We start from the raw sequence: 19944 nt of genomic DNA on the forward strand, positions 1-19944 counted from the left end.
TCTCCTTTTGGATAAATATAATAATTGTCTGATGTTTTGTTCCTTTGACCGCCCTGTGGTTTCCTGGGTGAGTTCCTCCCTGATTAAAGAGTAGATTTGGTCTGCATCTTTAGATTCAAATGCAAAGGTTGAGGCTCTGGCTTCTGTACTTTTGGAGATCTCCTCGTAGTTACTCATCTTGAAAGCTGAAGTGTGTTAGTTTAATTGATTGCGTGCTATACATCCGCAGGACACTGTGAGTACATAAATTGATTTGGATGAGATGTATGCACTGCTCGTTTTTCACTTGTTTTTGCTATAGGTTACTTAATTTTGTTGGTGCACTAGAGGTAATGCCGAGGTCCAACGGCATTTGGTAAACTGGCTAAGTTGTGGGTCTAAAGATACTCTAGATCCATCCCTTCGTAGGCACTCAAAGTTTCGTCTCCATAACATAAGAAGACTTCCACACTGAAAGTTCATTTCATTGTTCAATCATATTTATTGTTGAATTCATTCGGTATCATTCAAATATGTTTCCTTTTATAATGCAATGATTTTTGGCATTTCATCATCGTACCAAACATTGTCATTTCAATCAGTCCAATGCATTTCGGGCATGCAAACGTGCCTTCATCAGGGAAAATGACACTGTCAAAAAATCATAATAATGACATTAATCAAACATAAATTCTCTAGTATATAATGTATAAGTGCTTGTTTGTCAATAAAAATGTGCTTAAACGGAAGTTTAATAAATGAGTGGAAAAAAGCATGATAACGTGAAGTGCATGCAGGGTATATTTAAGAAATTGATGTGGTTCATGCAAGCTGTTCGTTAAGACTCACATGTCAGAAGTTTCCAAAGGTAGGGAAACCTGTAGAAAAGATAAAAAATAGAACAAAGATCTAGCATCTCTATGTCATATCTATGGCTTTTCTAACGTTCACGCTATCTCAAAGGCAACCGTCTCTGCAACTAACCTGTTGTGGCGTGTAAATGCCGATCCACGCGGGTCCTCTCGTCGGTACGAGCTGGTACATCAAACAGCTGTACGAGTATGTTTTTATAATGATTCCGGTCCATGTGACTCATGACGCTATGAGCTCATGGAAGAAAGACTATGCGATCGAACGGTCGTCGGTGGTCGCGTGCAAACCGAAGTGCACATTGATATATAGTTCTGGCCAGAACCGTGTATAACGGAAAGCTTATTATAACGCTAGTGATAACCTGAACTCTCTAAAGATTGTAAAAATCATAATAAAAAATTATATTAAGAAAAAAGTTAATGGGGAAAACTCGGGATTCGAACCAAGGAAGATCACATGAGGGGTGTGGGAATTAGTGTTGTGAGCCATCAGAAAGGATGATAAAGGTGGTGTCAAAAAAGTGAGTGTGTGAACACACGCAGTATACACAGGATACAGTCAAAATACAAGCAATTCATATATGTCTTCATAGGTAACAAGCGAATTCGATTCTGTCGTTTAGCCCCATTGGTTTCTGGTAGATAATTTTGTATCCAGTAATTCTCTCTCATCAATAAGAAGTTATTATTGTTTCTCCTTCAATTTTTTGAACTGTTTCCAATATTATGAATTTGATCTGTGAAACGTTGTGGTTTGCTTCTGTAAAATGTTGTGATAATGCTGATTTTGTATTCTTTAGTCTTATGTTCGATCTGTGTTCCGTTAGGCGCACTTTAATGCGTCTCTCTGTTTTTCCCACGTACATTTTGCCACAGGGCATCTGATTCCATAAATCAAATTGTTTGATTCGCAAGTTGCATTCACTCTTAGTTTAATTGGATAACCTTTGAGGGGTGATTGATGGTGTTTCCATGTATTATACTGTTACAGTTCCCGCAATTTAAACAGGGTTTTGTCCCAGTGAATGTAATGTTGACTGGAGTTTTTTGTTGTAAAATTTCTCCTAGATTTTTGGCTCTAGTGTATGCAAAGATCGGAGGTTCTCTGAAAGATTGGTTAAAATCAGGTTCCATGTTGAGAATTGACCAGTGTTTCATAATGGCTTGTTTGTATTTCTTGCTCACCGTGGAGTATTTTGATACTACAACCATTCTTGTTTGTTGAGGTTTGGTTTTGCTGGTTAGTAGCTGTTTTCTTTCTATTTGCTCAATCCTCTTTTTAGATTCATCTAATAGCGGTTGTGGATAACCTCTCGTTTTGAATTTTTGAATCATTTCATCCAGTCTGATATTCAGTGTATTTTTGTTCGAAGTGATTCGTTTCACTCTAGCCATCTGTGAGAATGGTAAATTATTAATCAGATTAGGTTGATGGAAGCTGGAGTGTAGCAACATGTTGTTTCGGTCTGTTGGTTTCGTGTACAGATCGGTCACAAATCCCTCAGGTGTTATGGTTATCTTTACATCTAGAAAATTGACAGATATATCAGAAATGTTCCATGTAAGTTGTATCTTTGGTCATGCTCATTAAATTTCATTAGTTCCATGAGAAGTAGCTCTTGGGTGTTTGTCCATATGATGAAGTAGTCATCGATATATCTAATCAGTAGTTTCAAGTTTTTAGTCCATTCATTATTGGAGAGTATATGACGATTTTCATACCATTCCATGAAAATGTTCGCATACACTGGGGCTGCTGAATCAATCAATCAATTAAACCAAACAATTAAACTAACACACTTCAGCTTTCAAGATGAGTAACTACGAGGAGATCTCCAAAAGTACAGAAGCCAGAGCCTCAACCTTTGCATTTGAATCTAAAGATGCAGACCAAATCTACTCTTTAATCAGGGAGGAACTCACCCAGGAAACCACAGGGCGGTCAAAGGAACAAAACATCAGACAATTATTATATTTATCCAAAAGGAGAACTAACCAACAGCTACATGCTAGCACTCTCATCAAATATCACCGGAACTTACGCATACCACGCGGACTCCGAATTGCATTAAAACCGTCCCTATGCAAACATTCAAAAAAGTTTCAGGAACGCTGGTACGAAATTTTGAACAAATGTTCCTTGGACTTAATTCTCTTAATCATTCAAGAATTATCCACCATCTTAGAGGAACTCACTGCAGAAATAGAGGAAACTACTACAGAACTATCTAAAATGATGTCAGATGAAGAATTAACAACTACCCTAAACGACATTAAGAGCCAAATAGATCGCCATCATAAAGAAATAAATGAGCGAAAAATTCGCAAATTCAAAAGAGATACTTTAGATTATCGTTTAGGAGAAGTATATACATGGGCAGAAGTATATGCACAAAAACGTCGAAGTCGTCCATATAATTCCAACACTGAGACATCTTCATCGGACAGCGATACGAGCCAAAGAGCACGTAAGTCACAACCTACACCAGTCACCCAAGACAAAACATCTGCAGAAGAACCAACTACCAGTAAAGTCACTGAAACAAGTCCTTTTTTAGACCAAGGCCAAACACAAGAAGGAGACCCAGGCGAGGGTCCGGCAAAGGACAAAGACAGGGATCCACCAAACACCAGAAGTATGACCGTGATTGCCAAAGAGAAGGAGAAGGAGAAGAAAACCAAAAAGAACCTTCCACAAAACACCTAGTTATTAACATCAGTGATCATCAACTTAGCCCATATGAACTGGATTTACTACAAAAAGGCACATCATTTATACCGACAACTACATCTGACAATTTGGAATTAGAAGTGAGTTTTTTTAAATTAATGAGAAAACTCAAACTGAGACATTTTTTTGATAATACAATACCTGAGAAACCACCACAACAAAAAGATCAATTAGTAGGATTAAGACCTCACAGTACCTTCCAAGCTCCAACCACTCACAAAACATTGGACCTATTCGAAAATTTAGTGAAACAGGATTTGAAGAAAATCAAACACGTAAAACCAAAAAATAAAAACATCACACAAAAAGATCTTGACACCTTACACAAATTGGCCAGAAAAGAGAAAATCACATATACCAAAGCGGATAAAGGTGGCGCCATCGTCATCATGAATACAGAAATGTATAAACAAAAGGTCATAGAACACATTTCAGACGAGAAAACATATTGCAAATTGGATAGAAATCCTACATTGGAATATGCAAAAATTCTGAAGCAAATCGTTCAAGGAGCATTACAACAGGGTATCATTGAAGAAAGAACAAAAAACTTTTTAATCACCAGTGATCCAAAAAGTCCTACATTGAGAATGCAACCGAAAATACATAAAAACATCCATGACCCTCCCATGCGACCGATTGTGTCTACGAGAGGAAGTTTGCATGAACCAGTTGGTCAACTTATAGACCGGTATTGTCAACCTATAGTACAGTCCATGCGCACGTATGTTAAAGACACTACTCAATTTTTACAAATCCTTGAACAAGTGCAATGGGACCCAACACAAAAAATAATTCTATGTACAGCAGATGTCTGCAGCCTATATACTAGTATCCCCCATGATATGGGCATTGAAGCAATGGAAGCGGCTCTTTTGAAGTCAGAATTAGATCATGACTTTCAAATCTTTTTGATGGAACTAATGCACTACACTCTATATCATAGTTACTTCAAAGCAGAGGAATCATGGTACCAACAACTATCTGGCATGGCCATGGGCAATTCAGCAGCCCCAGTGTATGCGAACATTTTCATGGAATGGTATGAAAATCGTCATATACTCTCCAATAATGAATGGACTAAAAACTTGAAACTACTGATTAGATATATCGATGACTACTTCATCATATGGACAAACACCCAAGAGCTACTTCTCATGGAACTAATGAAATTTAATGAGCATGACCAAAGAATACAACTTACATGGAACATTTCTGATATATCTGTCAATTTTCTAGATGTAAAGATAACCATAACACCTGAGGGATTTGTGACCGATCTGTACACGAAACCAACAGACCGAAACAACATGTTGCTACACTCCAGCTTCCATCAACCTAATCTGATTAATAATTTACCATTCTCACAGATGGCTAGAGTGAAACGAATCACTTCGAACAAAAATACACTGAATATCAGACTGGATGAAATGATTCAAAAATTCAAAACGAGAGGTTATCCACAACCGCTATTAGATGAATCTAAAAAGAGGATTGAGCAAATAGAAAGAAAACAGCTACTAACCAGCAAAACCAAACCTCAACAAACAAGAATGGTTGTAGTATCAAAATACTCCACGGTGAGCAAGAAATACAAACAAGCCATTATGAAACACTGGTCAATTCTCAACATGGAACCTGATTTTAACCAATCTTTCAGAGAACCTCCGATCTTTGCATACACTAGAGCCAAAAATCTAGGAGAAATTTTACAACAAAAAACTCCAGTCAACATTACATTCACTGGGACAAAACCCTGTTTAAATTGCGGGAACTGTAACAGTATAATACATGGAAACACCATCAATCACCCCTCCAAAGGTTATCCAATTAAACTAAGAGTGAATGCAACTTGCGAATCAAACAATTTGATTTATGGAATCAGATGCCCCTGTGGCAAAATGTACGTGGGAAAAACAGAGAGACGCATTAAAGTGCGCCTAACGGAACACAGATCGAACATAAGACTAAAGAATACAAAATCAGCATTATCACAACATTTTACAGAAGCAAACCACAACGTTTCACAGATCAAATTCATAATATTGGAAACAGTTCAAAAAATTGAAGGGAGAAACAATAATAACTTCTTATTGATGAGAGAGAATTACTGGATACAAAAATTATCTACCCAGAAACCAATGGGGCTAAACGACAGAATCGAATTCGCTTGTTACCTATGAAGACATATATGAATTGCTTGTATTTTGACTGTATCCTGTGTATACTGCGTGTGTTCACACACTCACTTTTTTGACACCACCTTTATCATCCTTTCTGATGGCTCACAACACTAATTCCCACACCCCTCATGTGATCTTCCTTGGTTCGAATCCCGAGTTTTCCCCATTAACTTTTTTCTTAATATAATTTTTTATTATGATTTTTACAATCTTTAGAGAGTTCAGGTTATCACTAGCGTTATAATAAGCTTTCCGTTATACACGGTTCTGGCCAGAACTATATATCAATGTGCACTTCGGTTTGCACGCGACCACCGACGACCGTTCGATCGCATAGTCTTTCTTCCATGAGCTCATAGCGTCATGAGTCACATGACCGGAACTCATTATAAAAACATACTCGTACAGCTGTTTGATGTACCAGCTCGTACCGACGAGAGGACCCGCGTGGATCGGCATTTACACGCCACAACAGGTTAGTTGCAGAGACGGTTGCCTTTGAGATAGCGTGAACGTTAGAAAAGCCATAGATATGACATAGAGATGCTAGATCTTTGTTCTATTTTTGTATCTTTTCTACAGGTTTCCCTACCTTTGGAAACTTCTGACATGTGAGTCTTAACGAACAGCTTGCATGAACCACATCAATTTCTTAAATATACCCTGCATGCACTTCACGTTATCATGCTTTTTTCCACTCATTTATTAAACTTCCGTTTTAAGCACATTTTTATTGACAAACAAGCACTTATACATTATATACTAGAGAATTTATGTTTGATTAATGTCATTATTATGATTTTTTGACAGTGTCATTTTCCCTGATGAAGGGCACGTTTGCATGCCCGAAATGCATTGGACTGATTGAAATGACAATGTTTGGTACGATGATGAAAATGCCAAAAATCATTGCATTATAAAAGGAAACATATTTGAATGATACCGAATGAATTCAACAATAAATATGATTGAACAATGAAATGAACTTTCAGTGTGGAAGTCTTCTTATGTTATGGAGACGAAACTTTGAGTGCCTACGAAGGGATGGATCTAGAGTATCTTTAGACCCACAACTTAGCCAGTTTACCAAATGCCGTTGGACCCTCGGCATTACCTTCTAGTGCACCAACAAAATTAAGTAACCTATAGCAAAAACAAGTGAAAAACGAGCAGTGCATACATCTCATCCAAATCAATTTATGTACTCACAGTGTCCTGCGGATGTATAGCACGCAATCAATTAAACTAACACACTTCAGCTTTCAAGATGAGTAACTACGAGGAGATCTCCAAAAGTACAGAAGCCAGAGCCTCAACCTTTGCATTTGAATCTAAAGATGCAGACCAAATCTACTCTTTAATCAGGGAGGAACTCACCCAGGAAACCACAGGGCGGTCAAAGGAACAAAACATCAGACAATTATTATATTTATCCAAAAGGAGAACTAACCAACAGCTACATGCTAGCACTCTCATCAAATATCACCGGAACTTACGCATACCACGCGGACTCCGAATTGCATTAAAACCGTCCCTATGCAAACATTCAAAAAAGTTTCAGGAACGCTGGTACGAAATTTTGAACAAATGTTCCTTGGACTTAATTCTCTTAATCATTCAAGAATTATCCACCATCTTAGAGGAACTCACTGCAGAAATAGAGGAAACTACTACAGAACTATCTAAAATGATGTCAGATGAAGAATTAACAACTACCCTAAACGACATTAAGAGCCAAATAGATCGCCATCATAAAGAAATAAATGAGCGAAAAATTCGCAAATTCAAAAGAGATACTTTAGATTATCGTTTAGGAGAAGTATATACATGGGCAGAAGTATATGCACAAAAACGTCGAAGTCGTCCATATAATTCCAACACTGAGACATCTTCATCGGACAGCGATACGAGCCAAAGAGCACGTAAGTCACAACCTACACCAGTCACCCAAGACAAAACATCTGCAGAAGAACCAACTACCAGTAAAGTCACTGAAACAAGTCCTTTTTTAGACCAAGGCCAAACACAAGAAGGAGACCCAGGCGAGGGTCCGGCAAAGGACAAAGACAGGGATCCACCAAACACCAGAAGTATGACCGTGATTGCCAAAGAGAAGGAGAAGGAGAAGAAAACCAAAAAGAACCTTCCACAAAACACCTAGTTATTAACATCAGTGATCATCAACTTAGCCCATATGAACTGGATTTACTACAAAAAGGCACATCATTTATACCGACAACTACATCTGACAATTTGGAATTAGAAGTGAGTTTTTTTAAATTAATGAGAAAACTCAAACTGAGACATTTTTTTGATAATACAATACCTGAGAAACCACCACAACAAAAAGATCAATTAGTAGGATTAAGACCTCACAGTACCTTCCAAGCTCCAACCACTCACAAAACATTGGACCTATTCGAAAATTTAGTGAAACAGGATTTGAAGAAAATCAAACACGTAAAACCAAAAAATAAAAACATCACACAAAAAGATCTTGACACCTTACACAAATTGGCCAGAAAAGAGAAAATCACATATACCAAAGCGGATAAAGGTGGCGCCATCGTCATCATGAATACAGAAATGTATAAACAAAAGGTCATAGAACACATTTCAGACGAGAAAACATATTGCAAATTGGATAGAAATCCTACATTGGAATATGCAAAAATTCTGAAGCAAATCGTTCAAGGAGCATTACAACAGGGTATCATTGAAGAAAGAACAAAAAACTTTTTAATCACCAGTGATCCAAAAAGTCCTACATTGAGAATGCAACCGAAAATACATAAAAACATCCATGACCCTCCCATGCGACCGATTGTGTCTACGAGAGGAAGTTTGCATGAACCAGTTGGTCAACTTATAGACCGGTATTGTCAACCTATAGTACAGTCCATGCGCACGTATGTTAAAGACACTACTCAATTTTTACAAATCCTTGAACAAGTGCAATGGGACCCAACACAAAAAATAATTCTATGTACAGCAGATGTCTGCAGCCTATATACTAGTATCCCCCATGATATGGGCATTGAAGCAATGGAAGCGGCTCTTTTGAAGTCAGAATTAGATCATGACTTTCAAATCTTTTTGATGGAACCAATGCACTACACTCCATATCATAGTTACTTCAAAGCAGAGGAATCATGGTACCAACAACTATCTGGCATGGCCATGGGCAATTCAGCAGCCCCAGTGTATGCGAACATTTTCATGGAATGGTATGAAAATCGTCATATACTCTCCAATAATGAATGGACTAAAAACTTGAAACTACTGATTAGATATATCGATGACTACTTCATCATATGGACAAACACCCAAGAGCTACTTCTCATGGAACTAATGAAATTTAATGAGCATGACCAAAGAATACAACTTACATGGAACATTTCTGATATATCTGTCAATTTTCTAGATGTAAAGATAACCATAACACCTGAGGGATTTGTGACCGATCTGTACACGAAACCAACAGACCGAAACAACATGTTGCTACACTCCAGCTTCCATCAACCTAATCTGATTAATAATTTACCATTCTCACAGATGGCTAGAGTGAAACGAATCACTTCGAACAAAAATACACTGAATATCAGACTGGATGAAATGATTCAAAAATTCAAAACGAGAGGTTATCCACAACCGCTATTAGATGAATCTAAAAAGAGGATTGAGCAAATAGAAAGAAAACAGCTACTAACCAGCAAAACCAAACCTCAACAAACAAGAATGGTTGTAGTATCAAAATACTCCACGGTGAGCAAGAAATACAAACAAGCCATTATGAAACACTGGTCAATTCTCAACATGGAACCTGATTTTAACCAATCTTTCAGAGAACCTCCGATCTTTGCATACACTAGAGCCAAAAATCTAGGAGAAATTTTACAACAAAAAACTCCAGTCAACATTACATTCACTGGGACAAAACCCTGTTTAAATTGCGGGAACTGTAACAGTATAATACATGGAAACACCATCAATCACCCCTCCAAAGGTTATCCAATTAAACTAAGAGTGAATGCAACTTGCGAATCAAACAATTTGATTTATGGAATCAGATGCCCCTGTGGCAAAATGTACGTGGGAAAAACAGAGAGACGCATTAAAGTGCGCCTAACGGAACACAGATCGAACATAAGACTAAAGAATACAAAATCAGCATTATCACAACATTTTACAGAAGCAAACCACAACGTTTCACAGATCAAATTCATAATATTGGAAACAGTTCAAAAAATTGAAGGGAGAAACAATAATAACTTCTTATTGATGAGAGAGAATTACTGGATACAAAAATTATCTACCCAGAAACCAATGGGGCTAAACGACAGAATCGAATTCGCTTGTTACCTATGAAGACATATATGAATTGCTTGTATTTTGACTGTATCCTGTGTATACTGCGTGTGTTCACACACTCACTTTTTTGACACCACCTTTATCATCCTTTCTGATGGCTCACAACACTAATTCCCACACCCCTCATGTGATCTTCCTTGGTTCGAATCCCGAGTTTTCCCCATTAACTTTTTTCTTAATATAATTTTTTATTATGATTTTTACAATCTTTAGAGAGTTCAGGTTATCACTAGCGTTATAATAAGCTTTCCGTTATACACGGTTCTGGCCAGAACTATATATCAATGTGCACTTCGGTTTGCACGCGACCACCGACGACCGTTCGATCGCATAGTCTTTCTTCCATGAGCTCATAGCGTCATGAGTCACATGACCGGAACTCATTATAAAAACATACTCGTACAGCTGTTTGATGTACCAGCTCGTACCGACGAGAGGACCCGCGTGGATCGGCATTTACACGCCACAACAGGTTAGTTGCAGAGACGGTTGCCTTTGAGATAGCGTGAACGTTAGAAAAGCCATAGATATGACATAGAGATGCTAGATCTTTGTTCTATTTTTGTATCTTTTCTACAGGTTTCCCTACCTTTGGAAACTTCTGACATGTGAGTCTTAACGAACAGCTTGCATGAACCACATCAATTTCTTAAATATACCCTGCATGCACTTCACGTTATCATGCTTTTTTCCACTCATTTATTAAACTTCCGTTTTAAGCACATTTTTATTGACAAACAAGCACTTATACATTATATACTAGAGAATTTATGTTTGATTAATGTCATTATTATGATTTTTTGACAGTGTCATTTTCCCTGATGAAGGGCACGTTTGCATGCCCGAAATGCATTGGACTGATTGAAATGACAATGTTTGGTACGATGATGAAAATGCCAAAAATCATTGCATTATAAAAGGAAACATATTTGAATGATACCGAATGAATTCAACAATAAATATGATTGAACAATGAAATGAACTTTCAGTGTGGAAGTCTTCTTATGTTATGGAGACGAAACTTTGAGTGCCTACGAAGGGATGGATCTAGAGTATCTTTAGACCCACAACTTAGCCAACAACCTAGGACACCCTTTTATTTTATGCCATTGGTGAGAAGTTTCTGGTGTACCTTTATATAAAAGCACCATAAAGAGTGAATCGCATTGATTGTTCATATGCATATGCATGAAATTGTACCAAATTATGCTTTTGTTTTGCACAAAATGTTTATAATTTTGCACAAAATGTTTATAATTTTTGTCAGGTTGTGTTAAAACCTCGCATTTGAAACTCAAGAGAATGTTTAAATGAATATTTAAAATAAGTGAAATGACACAGGAGCTGTCTTATTAATTTGAAGCTCTAAGTTTGCTGGCAATTAAAAAACAGCACTAAACTCGAGACCAGGCACCTTTGTATTATTTAAAGTTTACTGTGTCCTGCCTGGTAACGTAGGACAAAACCCCTGTATTTATACAACTATGTATCATCCCTGGCAGAAATTAGTGAGAAGGAAAATGCTACTTACCCAGTATGCATCTGTTCTTAGCATATAGAGCTGTAGTGCCATATGCTTTAGCATAGATTGTCATCTGGTGTTGGGTCCGGTTGTTTGCACTTTGTTTTTGTTTGAAGAAGTCTTTGCAGTCACGAGGTAGGTGACTCCTTGTTTTGCTGTAAGGGTGATGATTTAGTTAGTAAGAGTAGAAAGTGATGTCCATGTGCGCATGGGCATAGACTCCATCCCCAGATTGTTTTGCCGGAAGGGTGATGGAGTTAGTAAGAGTAGAAGAGATGTCCATGTATCGAAGTAAGATAATACTGCAACAGATAAATGTACCCGGGGAGATGGGTGGGCGCATATGGCTCTACAGCTCTCTATGCCAAGAACAGATGCATATTGGGTAAGTAGCATTGTCCATTCAAGGCTTATGAGCTGTAGATCATATGCTGTAGCATAGACTGTACAGCAGTTACTCCCAAGCGGTGGCTAAACTATATCTGTTGCAGTGGTCTGAAATAGTGTTCTTAAAACAGCCTGGCCCACACTAGCTTGATGTCTCGCTAACACATCTACATAGTAGTGTTTTGCACATGTGTGTGGTGTAGACCATGCTGCAGCTTTGGAAATATCATCTAAGGCAGTGGTTCCCGAACTGTGTGCCGCGAAAACCAGCCAAGGGCGCTACGATCGTTGAGGGTGATCATAGTTCATTATTAGGTTACGCCAGCCTCTGGAATACAGCCCGGTTGCGCTGTGCCTGGCGACCGCTAGGTGGTGCACTTGCTGCCTCGTACCGTAGTAGGAATTGATCCGAAGAAGTACTTGAGAGAATGGGAGTAGCAGGGCAATAAAGTCGGCCATACATCATCCCCCCAGGCCTTTTGCCTGCCTGGATCAGGAATGCATTAGGATCATTACCACCTGCCTGTGGGCCGAGATAAACAGAGTCATCTCACTGCAAGGAGGGGGGAGAGCAGAGGAGGGAAATACGGGAAGATAAACGTCCAGTCTGCTATTGAAGCTGCTTGACATCATCTGGAAGGAAATATATGTAAAACCACCTTTCATAAAACCATTACTCATTCCAGGCCGAGCAGCAGTGCCCGGGATCTATACTTTCTCATTTTAAGACGCATTCCAACTTCAAGTTTATGAAGTACAAGAATTCTTACATACAAGCATGGCCATATAATTTATGCGATCTCACGGCCTCTGCGTTTTCTGCATATCTATGAATTTGATGCGTTTGTCACACAACCCGTCATCCCGTGCATCACTTGCTGAGTTTAACACAACTTTGTTTCTAGCTCAACCAGACCAACATTTACTATAAACTCAGCAATACGTCTTGCTGAGCAGTTGAAGGACCTTTGGAAATGTTGACTGGTCACCTTTAGTTTGCTTGCTGTATTTTGGTGTCTAATTGGTACTAATAAGGTGAAACTTTTGGCCAGATAGCTCTAACGTGCAAAAATAACAAAAAGGCCTTGTTGGGGGTTGTGTGCAATATATAAATACAATTATAATTACAATTACAAAATGTGTCATTAGGGGCCAGATGTAGGTCGGTCGGTAACGGCCGAAAATCGGTATTTTCGGCCGTTACCGACCGGTATTTCAGAAATGGTATGTAGGGGCATAATTTTACAGAATCGGTAAATTTACCGATTCAGTAAATTTACCGATTCTGTAAAATACCGAATCAGTATTTTTACCGATTCGGTAAATACCAGATGTAGGTGGGACTCTTCTGAGTCCCAAAGGCCCTACAAATTCGGTATTTTAACACCCAATCCAATTGGGTGTTAAAATACCGAATTCAGGTGTGCATGCACATGTGTGCATGCACACCTAGCAATGTGACAGACATACATGCCCTTAGGGCATGTCTGTGTGCCACATGGCGCACATGCCTATTTTTGGGGTGCCAGAGGGTGTCAAAGTGACACCTCCTGCACCCTTGTGAAATTCGGTATTTACCGATTCGGTAAATACCGAATCGGTAATGCCCATTCATTCCTATGGGCTTCAAAGCCCATAGGAATGAATGGGCATTACCGATTCGGTATTTACCGAATCGGTAAATACCTAATTCTTCCGATTCGGTATTCCAGTACATCTGGAATACCTACATACCCACCCCTTAGATTTACCGATTTTTAATTACCGAATCGGTAAAATTCGGTAATTAAAATTCGGTAAATCTATTCTACCTACATCTAGCCCTTAGTGTAATAATTTATCATGAGTGAAGAAATACACGGTAGCAGACGTTGCCCTCATTGAGAGTGTTTTCAGTTTGTTTAAGCAGCTGCTGAACAATTCCCACGTGAGGACAGCAGGACAGGGAACAGTTTGGTATTTGGGTATTTTTTATGAGCACAGGCCACTGGAATTGACATATCGTCTCAGAGGACATACCCAAGTCGATGGCACAAGGACATTAAGATTGATTGTATAATCAAAAAACACTTGTGGTTCAGTAACCAATGCCCACGGGATTGGATCTTCTAATTTATTTATGTTTCTGTCCATTTTTTTCAGTATTTATGAAGAATAAAAGATTGGGGCTGCATAGCCCCCACATTACCATCTAATACCTTCAGTTTGACTTTCTTAGCCCTGAATACGACCCTGTGTAATTCCAATCCAGTCGCTCTCCTTCATGACAACAGTACTCCATAATGTGGCTATTGCTGATGTTTTGCTGCTAATTACAGTGGTTTAAATAGGCAGACAGTATTTAACAGCACTAACTTCCTTAATTGGAGGAATAGCACCAGCAGTACTATGAATGCCTTAGCATTCTTTTGATTGGTTTTAGTACATGAATCCAGGGCTACAAAAATAGGCTTAGTCTTTTTTGACATGATTAGACCTTCCTTTACTACTGGAATTGAACTGGACACATGTAAGCCTTATGAGTGAGCTTCGTGTCCAAATGAACCTCAGTGGTAGGTTACTGACCTGGCATAATGTGACAGGAAAATAACAAAGCGAACAAGCCTTTGCGTTTCCTGATTGTATATTATATGGATCACTAACTAGCAGATGTAAGGAACTATACCAGTGGTTTCCAAACTGTGCCCGCGGCCCCCAGCGCCCCTGGATTCAGCTGGAAGTGTCCAGCTTCAGTTTAATCGCAAACAGATGCAGCCACTGTATGGCTAGAGGGCGGACACATATTCTGAAAAGTGAGAGTAGACATATCTTTGCATTGCATGCACTATTCTCCCTACCTTCATCCCAATTATTTTCAGGTATTAAAATGTAAGTGCTGCCGAGGCCGGGATTACACGCACACACACAAAAATTTGTTAATGGGGAGCCGCGGACAATGGCAAATTGATCAAGGGAGCCGTAGGTCAAAAAGTTTGGGAACCACTGATCTAAGGGTATGTCCCCCTAAGAATGCCATGGAAGCCCCTACTTTGCGTGTAGAGTGCAGTGCGCTCTAGGGGGAATTGTTAATGTGCGTTTAAGTTTTAATGTAGCATATTTGTATGCACTTAACTATCCACTGTGCAATACCTGCTTTTGATATAGGAGTGGCCTTTATGCGGTGGTGAAAAAGCAAGAAAGAGTTGTTGGGTTTTCCTAAAATATTTTGTTCTCTCAATGTAATAAAGTTATGCTCTTTTAACATCTAATGTGTGAAGGGCACGTTCTGCCACTGAGTCTGGTTGGGGAAAAACATGGGTAACTCAACAGACTGGATGAGATGAAAGGCAGAAACGACCTTGGGTAAACATTTCGAGTTAGTCCTAAGAGCCACTTTATTTTGGTGAATTTGAAACAATGGTTCTTGTATGGTTAGTGCCTGGAGCTCCCCAACTCTCCTAAGAGATGTGATGGCTATGAGGAAGGCTACCTTCCACGTTAGAAATTGTAGTTCACATTTGTGCAACGGCTCAAATGGTGGGCACATGAGTCTAGTAAGGCCTATATTAAGATTCCACACAGGAGGAGGTGGCCGTCTAGGAGGAATGATTCTCTTGAGTCCTTCCATAAAGGCTTTGACAGTGGGTACACGAAAAAAGGACAAGTGTCTGTTTGGTTGTTAAGCCCCTATTGCAGCAAGATGCAGCCTTATTGATGTATATGCTAAGTTAGCCCGCTGTATGTGCAACAGATAGCAAATGATGTTTTTAATTGAAGTATCAAGCGGATTGATTTAATTGTTATTACAATAAATTACAAATCGTTTCCATTTTGCTGCATAGCATGCTCTTGTGGTAGGGCGCCTAGCCTCTTTAATGACGTTCCTGCAGTATGGCAGGAGATTAAGGTAGCCAAACTCTTTGATTTCAGGTGCCAGATCGCATGGTTGAGTTGACTAGGATCTGGATGCCTTATCTCTCCATGGTTCTGAGTTATAAGCTTGGGGGAGAGATGTAGTTTTTGATGAGGAACTATTGATATATCCAACAGGGTCGTCGAGCGCATGTGGGAGCAACTAGGATCATTGTAAGGGAATGTTGCTTGAGCTTCCGACCCACTAATGGAATTAGCGGGAGAGGTGGAAAAGCATAAGCAAATATCCCTGACCAATTGACCCATAGCGCTTTGCCTTTGGACAATGGGTTTTGATACCTGGACACGAAGTTTGGGCATTTTGTGTTGAGGTGTGTGGCGAACAGATCTATCTCTGGGCAGCCCCACATTTGAAAAAATGGGAGACGAATTTGAGGGTGTAGTTCCCATTTGTGGATCTGTTATTTTTGAAGACTGAGCAGATCTGCAATTTGATTGTTTACTCCTGGGAGATGTTCTGCAAGGAGACATATTTTTTTGAGGTATGGCCCATCTCCATATGCTTTGAGCTAGGTGTGGAAGCTGTAGAGAGTGTGTCCCCCCCCTGTTTTCGTATGTAGTACATTGCTGTCATGTTGTCTGTACGAACTAGGACAGCTTTGCCTACTTGATCTGGATAGTTTCTGAAAAGCTTTCAGTGCTAGAAAAATTTCTAGTAGCTCCAGATGGTTTATGTAGAGTTGTTTTTGTTGTAGAGTCCACATGCACTGAATGGTATGTTTTTGAAGATGAGCTCCCCAACCGGTGAGGGATGCGTCTGCTGTGAGCACTATCTGTGGAACCGGGTCGATGAATGGCCGCCCTTTGGAAAGGTTTTGTGCATTTCACCACTGCAGAGAGCTATGAGTGTGGCCGTCCACCAACACCAGATCGGTTAACTAACCTTGAGCCTGGTTCCACTGACGTTAAGCATTCCTGTAGGGGACGCATTTGGAGTATTGCATAAGGAACAATTAGAATGCAAGACACCATTATTCCGATCAACTGTATAAACAATCGGGCTGATAGTGAGTGCTACGGTTGAAATTGTGATATTAGGGTTTGCACGTTGCATATTCTGACTGGGTTGGGGTACGCTAGAGCTTTGCAAGTGTTTATTGGGGCTCCTAGGTACGCTTGCGTGTTGGAGGGTTGAAGATGAGACTTGGTGAGGTTGACAGTGAATCCCAAGTCGTGAAGCAGCTGAACTGTTTTGTGAGTGTGGTGTATGCAGCTGTGTTGCGACTTGGCTTTTATTAGCCAGTCATCTACGTAAGGGAAGACGTGAATGTGTTGTCTCCTTAAATGAGCTGTGACCACTGCCAGCCACTTGGTGAAGACTCTTGGTGCTGTAGTTACCCCGAATGGGACGACTTTGAATTGGTAATGTCGTCCGTCCACCACAATCCTGAGGTATTTCCTGTGAGCTGGGTGAATGGGAATATGGAAGTAGGCGTCCTTTAAATCTAGAGTGGAAAGAAAGTCGCCTTGCTGAAGAAATGGGAGCACCTGTTGAAGGGTAATCATGTGGAAGTGGTCTGATTGGATGTAAAGGTTTAGCTGTCTGAGGTCCAGTATGGGCCTGAGGGAGTAGGCTTTTTTTGGAATCAAAAAGTATATGGAGTACACTCCCGTCCCTTGATGACATAATGGGACCGGTTCTATTGCATGTTTGTCTAAAAGGAGAGAGGACCTCCTGTTTTAACAGGGTGAGATGTTCTGGAGACATTGCACGCTCTCTCTGAAGGATTGCTGGTGGAGTGCTGGTAAGTTCCAGGCAATAACCGTATTGGATCATTTGTATTACCCACTTGTCTGAGGTGATTGAATTCCAGACAAGTAGGAACTGTGAGAGACGTCCCCCGACAGGAATGAAATGATCGCGGGGTTGTGGAGGGAAGTCACGGTTTATTGGCAGGGGAAGTACGGGTGGAGTTCCCTCTGCCTCTTACCTTGTTATTATTTCCTCTGTAACCTCCTCGAGTTAGAGTTGTTGTTCCCTTTGGAAGAGGAGTAGGGATTTTATGATGACAGTGATTTTGAGCCACCCCTGTAAAAGCAGCGATGAAGGGTACCCCTGCTAGAAGCCAATTGTAGTGCTCCCATGGATTTTGCAGTTTCGATGTCTTTCTTCATTTTTTCTAATGAAGTATCTACTGTTAGCCCGAAAAGATGCTCTTTATCAAAGGGCTGATTAAGTATGGAGGATGGTACCTCCTGCTTGAATCCAGAGATTCAAAGCCAAGCGTGTCACAGTATGCTAGTGTTGATAGCACAAGAAGCTGTGTCCGCTGCATCTAGGGAGCATTTTATGGAAGTGTTGGTGATGAGCTTCCCTTCTTGAATGAGGTTGTTAACTTTAAATTTATCCTCCTCTGGCAAATGTTGCATGGGTTTTTCCAGCTCATCATAGTGGGCCCTGTCGTAGCATGCTAAAAGAGCCTGAGCATTGGCAATACGCCAATAATAGCAGCCTGTGAAGCTACTTTCTTGCCAGAGGCACCAATAAGTTTAGACTCCTTATCAGGAGGAGGGACGTTGTCTGTAGTTTGAGAGTTAGCTCTCTTGCAGGCATTAGATACAACAAGAGAGTCTAAAGGCAACTGACTTTTTTTGTATGCATGGTCTGTAATAGCGGGCTTGTATTTTATATCCACTCTAGGTGTCAGGATCCTGGCTCTAACTGGGTCTCTGAATACCTCGTTGTTACGTTTTACCATGCCCATCAGCATGGGCAAAGTGTTAGTAGACCTTTGTGAGTGTGTGAATGTTTCTACAAGAAAATCCTCTTTAGAGGGTCTGTATGTAGCTCCATACCATGATATTGGTCAGCTCTGTTGATAAGTTGTGCAAAGCCAATGTTGTCACCAGGTCGGGAGGGTCTGGAGGGATACAGGTCAGGGCCATTAGGTTGATCTGGATCCTTATTAGAATCTTCCCAGGGATCAGTGTCATGTGGTATGTACAGATCTTGTGGGGTATCATGATAGTCATCCCCATCTCCAAAATCGTCATCCTGTGGTTCAAGTAAAATTGGAGGTGGCAAATTTGATGGTGTAATGTGTAAATTGGGAATAGGAGGAGGAGAGGGAGTTATGTAAGGGGGAGAAGGGTTAGTACCCATATCTCTTTTTTCCTTCAGCGGTATAGGGGCATCTTCTGAGAGGTCTAACTTCCATTTTTTAGGAAGAGTAGCCAGAAGGTGTCCAGTTTCCGGATCAATACTAAGTCTTTTTTGTTCTTGGATCCAGAGGTGCGTCTTCGGATGGAAGTTCCTTGGAAGGAGTGTCTTTTCCTTTAGGAATGGAACATTTGGGCTCAGTGTCTTTGGGTGCAGAGTGTTTTGAATCTGAATGCTTAGTTTTAGACGGTTTAGGCTGTGGAGTATTCGGAGTGCCATGTTTCGTCTCTGAACTTTTCAGAACGGAGGGTGTTGGCTCTGAGCTTTTAGGTGTGGAGCGTTTCGGCTCCGAGCCTTTAGGTTTGGACGATATCTATTCCAAATATTTTATTTTGGAGGGTTTCGGCTCCGAGGTTTTCGGTGTCGAAGGGGTCTTTGGTGCCGATGGCGTGGGAAGTGGCACACTTCTCGGGACTGCAAAGACTTCTTCGAACAAAAACAAGGTGTAAACATTCGGACCCAACACCAGATGGCGATCTATGCTAAAACATGATCTACAGCTCATATGCCTCGAACATGGGGTTTTAGTATTTGCTCCTATGCGGATGACACACAACTGGTTATAGCCATTGAAGAAAGGCTTTTGGACACAAGGATAAAATTGAACAACTGCCTCTCTGAGATGGCGACCTGGATGTCAGAACACTGTTTAAAACTGAACCCTGAAAAATCAGAAATCCTGCTCTTTGGAGGAGCCAACCTACTATGGGATGCATCATGGTGGCCCCACTCATTGGGCGACAGACACCCTGGCACCCAAGCAGTGCGCAAAAAACGTGGGCATCCTTATCGATAACAGCCTAACCATGCAGGGCCATGTGCGGGCC

At 40.3% G+C, this 19944-nt stretch overlaps 1 protein-coding gene across 1 annotated transcript in view; it reads right to left on the minus strand.

The window, feature by feature from the left end:
* The window catches only part of RAB3GAP1 (RAB3 GTPase activating protein catalytic subunit 1), a 465696-nt gene that overhangs the window by 112946 nt on the left and 332806 nt on the right, over window positions 1–19944 (minus strand). Inside the window, exons 18-19 of the mRNA XM_086954315.1 lie at window positions 18754–18952; window positions 2037–2377 (exon numbers count right to left, since the gene is read on the minus strand). Of these exons, the coding sequence (XP_086810441.1) occupies window positions 2037–2377; window positions 18754–18952 (540 nt within the window). The remainder of the gene's footprint in view (window positions 1–2036; window positions 2378–18753; window positions 18953–19944) is intronic.

This window comes from Lissotriton vulgaris, chromosome 2_1 (assembly GCF_964263255.1).
Source record: "Lissotriton vulgaris chromosome 2_1, aLisVul1.2, whole genome shotgun sequence".
Taxonomy (NCBI): Eukaryota; Metazoa; Chordata; class Amphibia; order Caudata; family Salamandridae; genus Lissotriton; species Lissotriton vulgaris.